Below are 10,633 nucleotides of genomic sequence, written 5' to 3'. Positions count from 1 at the left end.
TAACAATACCATTATACTCCGGCTTTAACCCGTGAATAATAATCCTTCTCATTCTTGTTTCAGAGATGGCATTATTCGGATCTAGCTTCGAAATTTCGTCACAAATAGACTTAACTTTGGAGAAATACTGACTCACCGTCATATTTTGTTGTGACATCGACAGCAGCTCGTTCTCCAATCTTTGCAACTTGGCATCATTCGACCTCGCGAACAACGCTGCCAAGTTATCCCATGCCTCCTTGGGAGTCTCCGCACTCTTTATATGCTGCAACAAGTCATCTTCAACAGTCACAAGAAGAGCGTAAAGAGCCTTACCCGCTTTGATGTTCCATCTCCTCAGATCACCATCGTTTGTGGGTGCCGTGGTGTTGCTGCCGCCAACAATATCCCACAAATCTTGACCCCGCAAATAAAACTGCATGCGGGTACTCCAATTATTATAATTGGAATTGTTGAGCTTCTCAATACCATTCATCGAACTTGATACGTCCGCCATCCGATTGGAGAAAAATGCCCGGCTTGGTCCCAACCAATTGATCACGATCCCCGACTGTACTCCCGCAGAGCTTCGACGTACTCCGGTCCTTGACCGCTTACACACGAATAATGGTCGCTAACCACCGTCTTCACGAACCACGCTCCGGAAGACTTGATTCACGGTCCCCGATAACCGCGCTCCGATACCAAATGTTGAACCTCGTAGTTGCGAAGCACGTCTCGATCCTCAAGATGATCGAAGACTATCGAAGGTGAAAGGTTCTCTTCACACGAGAGAAGCTTTCAAGAGAGGAGATGGACTCAACAATTTTCTATATTTACCTTATTTTCACCTTAACGAAACAATTACGGGACTCGCCTTTATATAGGCGTACAACATGACTCCCGACATGCCCTAGGTACATGAAAAGACCCGTCCGGATACATAGCAATAATTACACATCGGAATACTAAAGGACTCTCGAGACACACAACAATGATGACTCTAAAAGAACTACAAAACAATAATAACACTAAACACGCGCGTCGATAGATGTCCATCGGAAACCGAAAAATCTATCGAAGAGTCACGTTATTGAATTCTAGAGTAGGCGGTGATATCTTCAATACACTCGCCTCTCCAAGCTTGTGTCACTTGATCTCTCTTACAACTACGATGAATCGAACTCATTCTCTTCTCTTGTGTTGGAGAATTCGGTCTTCACCATGCTTGTTCAGAATCTAACGGCAGTGAGAAAGCTTTGTCTTGATGCAGTAGACATGTCCATGGTTTCACCCATCTCCTTCGCAAATTTGTCTTCTTCTTTGACACGTTTAAGAGTTTCTGCCTGTTCCTTAAGGGGAAGGTTTCCAGATATTGTTTTCCGACTTCCTAGCTTTACTATTCTCTTTGCAAATTCCAATCCCCTCATGTCCGGGAGTCTTCCCAAATCCAATTGGACCGGTCCTCTTGCGTACTTGTCTCTTGAAGGTACAAGCTTTTCAGGAGAAATACCCGGTTCAATCGGCAACATGAAGAGGTTGACGGTTTTAGTTCTTAGTGATTGCAGATTCACAGGACACATCCCCTCATCACTGTGGAATCTCGAGCAACTCCAAATTTTATATCTAGCCGGGAATAACTTTAGCGGGGTCGTAGATTTCGAAAACTTCACAAAGTTTAAAAGTCTCCAAATGCTTAATGTTTCCCTAGAGCTAAATCTAACCCACGACACCCTGGAGTATACATTCCCGATGCTCGAAGTGTTGGGGTTGCCTTCTTGCAACTTGACCAAGTTCCCCCCTTTCTTGAGTTCGTTAAAAAGATTGATACGCTTGGACCTCACTTTCAATAGGATTAGTGAGGAGATTCCTTCTTCGATTTGCCAGTCGAGTTCGCTTCAGTATCTGAGCTTGGGTAATAACAATCTCTCTGGGAATATGCCACCATGTGTTGGTAATATGACCAATCTCGTTTATCTATACTTGAGCGGCAATAAGTTACAAGGGCCGTTACCGCGCTCCCTAGTCAAGTGTGTGAACTTATCGGTACTATTTCTCGGTTACAATAAGTTCGCTGATATATTCCCACATTGGCTGGAAGCACCACGACTATATGCCCTTGATCTACGTGTCAACAGATTTTATGGTAGTATCAACCTCACTGCCTTTGGACTCGTCTTCCCTGCTCTTGAGTACTTACTTATTTCCTACAACAGTTTTACTGGACAGTGGCCCACAGAGGTTTTCTCAAACACCTCATTGGCTGCGTTAGACTTGTCTTACAACGAGTTTGGAGGACCAATTCCACTTCCATCTCCCTTCACGTTTTTTTATTGCATTGCTGGCAATAATTTTACGGGAAAGATCCCTTCTTTGATATGCGATGCCAGCAAGCTCGAGCACCTCGACTTGTCAAATAACAGCTTAACTGGTAGCATGCCTCGGTGCTTAACAAATTTCAGCATCGATCTGTCAATTTTCAACTTGCGAATGAATCGCCTTGAGGGCACAATTCCTCAATCATTTTCTTGGAGAAATAGCTTGGCGACTCTTGACTTGAGTCAAAATCGGTTGGAAGGCACATTGCCCCGGTCCCTCATCAGATGTGATTATTTGGAAATTCTGGATCTCGGTAACAATCGCATAGAGGATGGATTCCCAGGATGGTTGGGTACACTCCCAGAACTAAAAGTTCTCGTTTTGAGATCCAACAATTTCAAGGATAATTTGGATTTACCTATGGGAGCTCACCTCTTCTCCAAGTTGCGCATTTTGGACCTATCCGACAACAACTTTGGCGGTCCTTTGCCATCCAATTTGATAATGCACCTTGAAGCCATGATGAATAGCGAAAATGACCAAAGCAATTCATTGTATATGACACGGTTTTTCGGAAGGGTGGTAGGATATGAAAATTCAGTCATCATAAGCATAAAGGGGCAGATTCAGCTACTGGTCTCCTTGACCGTCTTCACAATCATTGACTTGTCGCACAATTCTTTTGAAGGGGATATCCCAGGAGTTATTGGACATCTTCACTCTCTCATAGGGCTCAACCTTTCTCATAATCACCTTACTGGTTCCATCCCCGATAGTCTATGGAATTTGACCAATCTTGAATGGCTTGATCTTTCTTCGAACAAGCTTGGTGGTGTAATTTCTAGGAAATTGGGAGATTTGGCATCCCTTGGGTACTTAAACCTCTCGAAGAACCAACTCACTGGTCGAATTCCTCAAGATAAGCATTCGAGCACATTTTCAAGCGACTCATTTGGTGGGAATCCAGGATTATGTGGAACTCCGTTGCCTAAAGCATGCCTTGACGATGCTCACCCTCCTCCACCAAGTATCAACCGGAAAGGGTATGAGAACTGGATCGAACAGAATGTATTGTGGGTAGGTTATGCAACTGGAATTGTAATTGGGATTTCCATAGCGTACATTACATTTGAAACAGGAAGGCCCAAATGGCTCGCGCGACGTGTGAGAATGCTGGAGAGAAGAGCAACTGAGTGGATGGAGAAGCCAAAGCAGAAGGCCATCAAGTTTCATGGACAATGAAATTGTTTGAAGAGTTGTCCCTTTCAACCGTGGAATGTAATTTCAATGAATAAAGATGTAACTAGACTAGTTTAAAATGTAATTTCCCTTATGAAGGCTTCTTTCGAATGTCTTCTCTTCTTGTTTCTTGTTGCAATTATATATCCATTAATTTTTTTTTTAGTAACGGTATCTGTCAAGCACAAAGCTTAAAAAGAAGAAGCAAAAGCCCCCCCCCCCAAAAAAAAATGAATCCCATGCCATAAACCTCTACAAATATCTTTTCCAACTTCCCGTTCACGTAGCTATTATTCATGGTCGTTGATGGAGAACATAAGTCAAAGTGGAACCGAAAAATGTCGTGTGAAATATTCACAGCATATTCTCGTTCCAAATAATTCTACTGAAGAAGTATGGCAAAGATTGAATGAATCCCTTCTCTTCAAGATGAAAAAAACAGTGACGGGCCTCTTTGTTTTGTTCGAGAATGTCTTGTTGTCTAGCCTTTTTTTTTAGGGAAAACATGCATTGGAGAGTTGCTGTTAGAACCAGAACAGACATCTAGTCAAATCTGGGACCAAGGAAGAATTTTCCACGCACGAGTCATCCCACCAAGACAATCAAGAAAATCCAAATACTCCGGGACCCCAGCCATGTCGTTTCCAGAAGACTTTGACTTGTTAGTGCACCGCTGTCCTAAATCTACTGTGCCCAAGCAAAACACATAGATTCCAGCCAGACCCCGTGTCTTTTTCTTTGCCTAACCCTCGCCATTATGTCCGTGAAATGTTGAAAACTATTTTTCTGACAGTACTATAAAAAACGGTACAATTTCAACTTTAAATTCACACAATTACAGCATATTTTATATAAAATATTCATCGATTGAGAGATCTTGTAGTAAAAAATAACTGACACTATTATGAGATTGTCGGGTTAGTAACTTTCATTTGACAAGCTCTTTATTAAATCAAAGTATGTTTAGACAAGCGTTTTGCTCCCCTTGTAAAATATCAGTAACAATCCAAGGCGAAGCAAGTTGCTCCCCTTGATCGATATTGACTCAACTCCCAACCCGCAAGGCAAGTTGAAGTCATCTTATCGAAGGAGAAGTTGGAAGTCTATTGGAGCCCAACAACATATTGACAGATGTTTAAATACACTTCCTACACGTTTATACACGAGATTAATAAATGGATTGCGCCTAGGTTTCAAAAAATACCGTATTTGGATTAAATCTGAAGAGGCTATGATCCGAATGATACGAATTGTTAGCTCTGTTGCCAAGAAACTTTGCAACGATCATGTTTAAGAATTAAACGATACTCTAGAGGTTAGAATACAAGGGCCTCAACAATTGGTATCCGACCATGTGAATCCTCTCTCTGGATTTCTCCTCCTGTCCTAGACATAATGGCAGAGCCCCAAGAGACAGAAGTTGCCCTCGTTGCACCCATTGTTACAACCCCACAATGCTTCCTATTGAACGACGGGTTCACACACTTCCCTTTGCAACAGATCTCATTGTGCTTGCACTTCCTATCACACATCCCACAGTTGAGCCGGTCGGCAAGCAGATCGACGCACCTCTTCTTGCAACAACTATGTGTCCAGGACTTCCCTTAGCGCGACATATCCTAGGAAACTTGTTGCAAGTCAAGCGACAGGCATGCGTCCCTTTATGCGAGACGAACCGGATTGGGTCACGGGATGAGGCGAGGCGATGGGAGAGCTCACCATTGGGCTCGTACTCGTGCTCCCCGGGATGCGTCAGTAACGAGGGTAATAGCCACTGTCGCTAAGATAAAAATGGATATGATCTTACGGGACCTCATGGTTGAAGAGGGAGTAATTGTTGAGGGAAGATGGGTGGATTTTGGGGTGAATATCGAGCCTGGAGATGCGATGGCCACGGAGAAATGGCCTGAATGAGGAATGTGAAGAGACTACAGAAGTAGGATGTTATTTATACCTGCGCTGATCGTCAAAATTAGCTCACATCTGTGCTCTCTTTTCAGATTTCGGTGGTAAGTGGATTGGGCCAAATTCAACTATAAAAAATGAGGAATAATGACACAAATGATCCTTGAATTTTAACCTCATGTGTAGTGTGATCTCTGCACTTTTAATTTGACTAATGTAATCCATGAACTTTGATCCAATATGCAATATGGTCCCTGAATTTTTAATTTGACCATTATGGTCTTAAAACTTTGAACCAATGTGCAATGTGATTCCTAACTTTTAATTTGCCAATATAATCTCTGAGATTTAGCCTAATGTATAATGCGATTCCTGTACTTTTGAAATTTAGTCCATGAATTATAGAAAGATGTTCAATACAGTTCTTCCATTAATTCAAGTTCAATGATGACTCTGACATTTTTTTATAGTTCAGGAACTTAGTTGAACATGTTTAAAAAACACATGACCACATCAAAAAAATTGAAAGTTTATAGATTATATTGTACATTGTACTAAAGTTTAGGAAACATATTGGTCAAATTAAAAAGTCAGAGACCAAATTGCAAGTTTGGTCAAAGTTTATGGACCATTTGTGTCATTTTTTTCAAAAATAATTCATAGAAAGATATCAACAACAAAAAAAAAGAATGAAGGTCATAGACCTTCCAATTAAAGATGAGAGTCGACTTACAACTGTGATCAATGCTCTTTCTATACTAGTCGTCCGTATAAAACTCGGGATAGGATATGTTTTATCTTATCCCGTGTTTGGTAGGTGTCCCGGATAGTATAATGTCGGATATAGGGGGGATATAACCCGGATAAAAAAATCCTAAGGAAGGGGGTAAGATAAGGTCGGATAGGATTTCTCTTATCCGTCATATAAAAGCTAACTTTCTTGTCACATTTGTTTTTATTTTCATTTTATTTATTTATTTTGCAAAGAGGTTTGAAAATCTAATAAAATGTGTATATTTTCAAGTTTTTTTTTTTGTGTATGAGAATATTATTTTTATAGTAATAAGATCAGAATATTTCATGAGCATCACGTAGGGCATATATGTTCTTTATATTGATATACAGTTTCTACCAAATACGGGATAGGATAGGATATGAGAATATCCGACTTTAAATCCGTAGTTCACCAAATGATGGATATGATATGGCTAAATCCCTAGATTTCTTATCCTATCATATCCAATCCTATCCTAACCAGAAATCCCGATGACCAAACGCAGCCTCAAGGTATAATGACTCGAACACTAGATAAGCACTAGATAAGCACAATGAGAAAACCCCAGATGATCCTTAAAAACATCCCATTCATTAGAAAAAATATGTTAAAAGCATCCCCACCATGTTGTAATCAATATGTAGCATCGGTTATTCAATCCCCCAAGAAAGCAGGCGCTCGCATGTAATACATATGCTGCAAGTTAATCGACCCAACAACCAAGACCCCCCTCCCCGGCTCCAAAAAAAAAAAAAGTTGACTTGTAGTGAATGGTCGTGACTTCGGTTCAGACAGAAGCCATGCAATGAGAGATTTGATTCTCAACCTCAGCAGCAGACAAAGGTCCAAGGAAATGCTCGTTAGAACCCAGAATATGTATAGGCCTGTTAGTAAACAGATGGGACGGGACGCGGGGAGGAGTAGCAGATCTCCCTTTTGATCTGTCCTGTCTTCTTCTTTCTTTTCCTCTCTGCTGTCTTTCTCAGAAGTTGACCTTTTGATTCAAGAATGGGTGCATGAACAAGAACCGGCTGGCTATATTCATGAACAAGAAGAAGAAGAGGACTCCCCGGTTAAGACTCGTTTGAAAAGATTGGATTGATGCTTGCTCTAAATCGTGCCTAAAGAAAGAAAGATGGTGCATTGCTCGGAGGATCAGGACACTGAACCAAGACTACCCAAAACAAACGAAATAATCGTGTCGTGAAATTGGAAATTTAGTTCATATACCAGGTTTTTACTTGATAATAGCTTGTTGTATGAAGTCCAAAGCATAAAATTAAGTTGAGTTAATAGGCCACATGTGTAATTGTGTATGTATATTTATAACCGTAAATAGAATGAAAGATTAAGCACTTTTGGTGTATGGATAGATACCTTGGTTCATGCCAAAGTTAGGCCAATGGACACTAGTACGCATGGCAACACTTCTGAAAATGAATTTCTGCTCTAGAAAAATCCGCTTGATAATGCAACTTCTAAAGCAAAAATTCGTTTCGTAAAAATTTTTACTTCTGAAAGAAATTTGTACTTCTGAAGTTATTTTTTCCCCAAATTGAGAAGCTGAAAAAAATTGATTCTCAACTCAAGAAATACTTCTCGCCTCACCCTCTTTTCATTACGCCTCTCTCGCTCATTCACGCATTCCCCGTCGCCAACCGCCATCGCCCGCCGTTGCCGGCCATCACTCATCGCCGCCCGCCACCCTTGCTTGTCGCCCGCCGCCCACCACCGTCGACTACCCCCCTCCCTCGGCCGGTTGCCCTCTCGACCTTCGTCGGCCGCCACCAACCATTGGCCCCGTGTTGACCACCAAGCATTGCCTACGACCTCCAGCCACAACCAACCACCTCCCCACGCCAATCACTTCCCACCACCAACCACCGCCACCGATCTCCACCCACCGCTACTAAGTTGCCATCTTCGGCCACCGGAGTAAAAAATAAATAATAATTCTTTATTTTTTTAAAAAATTAAAAATGAAGTATAAATTTTTCAACTATCGATAATAATTCATTGTAGAAGATTTTGTGTTAATAATATTCCAGAAGTAAAAATTTTCAACTATTACCAAATGAATTTCTCCGATTAGAAATTAACTTCTGAAGCAGAAATACAAAAATCAACTTCTGCTTCTGAGTAGAAGTGAAAATTTTAACTTATAACCAGTAGTTGATTTACGAAGCAGAAGTCTTGCCATGCGCGCCTGCTCCATCAAAAGTAATAGGACCGTACATGTATTTATAAAATTACAACAAAAAAAGTTGATAAAATAACTGGCCTTCGGCTCTTAGCATCATATGCGCCACAACCTGTTTGTATATTATTTAAATATGTGGGATTCCACAAAATATTTATTTCAAGACTTGCTAAGTTCAAGTGTTTAGATAAATTCACGATAAACATGCCTTGTTCATGAAATAACTTTGTTTAATGCCTTCGGCCAAAGATCACATATAATCATTCATATGACAACCCAACCCGATAATGGTGGAGAATGATTGTCGGGCCAAATGGGCCCGAACAATGAGTGGCTCCCACCAGGCATCTACAATAGCAAAGGGGCAGAAATTAATCGAATTGCAGTCTAAATATGAAAAGAGTATTAATAGATTATATATGTATAGCTGAAATAACATCACAAACTGAGCCTCTTGGATTTGGGGAATCATTCGAAAAATTCTCTATATGTACATGTCAATAGACGAAACCGTAGTCTCGATATGGAACGAGGTAAAACTAACAATGCCTCCAATGAGTTAATATTTAGGCAGTCCAATTTATGGAAAAAAGAAAAGAAAAGAAATTGTAACACTAAATAACAAACTGAATAACGCACTTTGCCAGTCTGTTGAAAGCATAAAATTTTCTGACCAAAAAAAGAAATGGCATAAAATTTTCTCGGTTTTTTTACTACAACTATTATAGTCACGAGAAAAATGTGGCTGCAAAAATGTTCTCACTTGTCTTTTTCTATATTCGAGTTCACCTCTCTACCCCCGAAATCGGAAAATCTCGAGAAAAGCAACGAGCGGCATAACAGGAGCGGGACACGATCCCGAGTAGTTGCAACCACCGAGAACCATCGCGTTTCATGGCCGCTCCCGCCGTGGAGAGCTTCGCTGTAGCGGTGCTCCGCTCCGTCATGGTCCCAGTCCGTCAAGCGGCCGAGCGATCCGGCGCGAGTGCCGAGAATGTGCGCGCCGTGGCCATTTCGAAAACCAAGCCCGTCTCTCTGATTCGCGATGTCTATGACGCGGGTCGCCGTTGTTTCGGCAAAAATTACGTCCAAGAGTTCGTCGAGAAACCTCCGCAGTTCTCTCTCCCTGGGATCATTTATGTGCTCCGATCAGTTTTTTATTGTGTTTCCGTTCGGAGTTTTTGTTGAGATTGTGATTCGTGTTTGAGAGGTTGATATGAGCTGCGAACTAGTTTCTCTGAACGACATTCTATGTCCAAACATTTTCGTGGAAAATGAATTATCCATTTTTGTAAGCGGTACACGCATTTATCTTATGAAAAATATTTTCTTTAAATTACCTATTTTTCGCAAGATATAGAAAGCCTGAATATCCTATTGATGGGATGGGCGATGCAAGTATTCCCCAACCTGCAAGGCAAGTAGATGTTGGCAGTCTTATCGGAGACGTTGGGAGGCTAACCTGGCTTATTAGAAGACTCGTGTCAAACGGAATGCAAGCTGCCCCATGACCCGCAATGCAAGCAGATGTCGGCAGTCCTATCTCGGACACGATGGGAGGAGAAGAAGTTGGAAAGCTATGGTGAGCCCGTCCACAGGCCTTTCAAGAAGAAGACTTGTGCCGATAGCCTGGCTTTATTGCAAGACTCAACTTAGTATAAATTGAAGCTCTCTTCCCCCCCGCTTAACTCGCTCGCGTGTTAAAGCTGCAAAAAATGGGGTGGCATCAAATCCTCGGCCTCCTCCGTTTCCTCTTCTTCTTGCATCCATCCCCCCCTTTGCCTCCCCACTTTGCCCTCCCGACCACCGCGATGCCTTGCTCCTTTTCAAGAACTCCTTCGTGCTTGATCCCATGGCGTCCCGCTTCAGTTGCGACGATTTGTATTACCCCGTCACGTCTTATCCGAAGACGAACGCGTGGAACGTGGCCGTCGACTGCTGCTACTGGGACGGCGTCGCCTGCGACGGCACCACCGGCGACGTCGTCGGTCTCGATCGTGCTTGCAGTTGGCTTCGCGGCGCTCTCCGTCCCAATAGCTCCCTCCTCCTTCGCCAGCTCCGGAGCCTCAACCTTTCTGGTAATGACTTCGCTGGCACACGAATTTCGCCTAATCTGAGCGTATTTGTACAAATGACTTACCTGAATCTCTCTCGTTCGCACTTTTTCGGTGCCATTCCCCCTGAAATCGCTTGCCTATCCAAGCTTGTGTCACTTG

General features: G+C 42.1%; 1 protein-coding gene across 1 annotated transcript; it reads left to right on the top strand.

Moving 5' to 3' along the window:
• The first annotated feature begins 1,203 nt into the window (after positions 1-1,203).
• LOC115749952 (receptor-like protein 6) lies at positions 1,204-3,540 on the top strand. Its single transcript, XM_030687011.2, has one exon. It carries the CDS (start codon positions 1,204-1,206, stop codon positions 3,538-3,540), a length of 2,337 nt encoding a protein of 778 aa, XP_030542871.2.
• Positions 3,541-10,633: the final 7,093 nt, after the last annotated feature.

This window comes from Rhodamnia argentea, chromosome 2 (assembly GCF_020921035.1).
Source record: "Rhodamnia argentea isolate NSW1041297 chromosome 2, ASM2092103v1, whole genome shotgun sequence".
Classification (NCBI taxonomy): domain Eukaryota; kingdom Viridiplantae; phylum Streptophyta; class Magnoliopsida; order Myrtales; family Myrtaceae; genus Rhodamnia; species Rhodamnia argentea.
Note: the sequence above shows the minus strand (reverse complement) of the source record. Positions and strands in the feature narration are given on the sequence as shown.

Excerpts from the sequence above, each read along its gene's own strand:
- LOC115749952 (XM_030687011.2), top strand. The coding sequence starts at position 1,204 with ATGCTTGTTCAGAATCTAACGGCAGTGAGAAAGCTTTGTCTTGATGCA.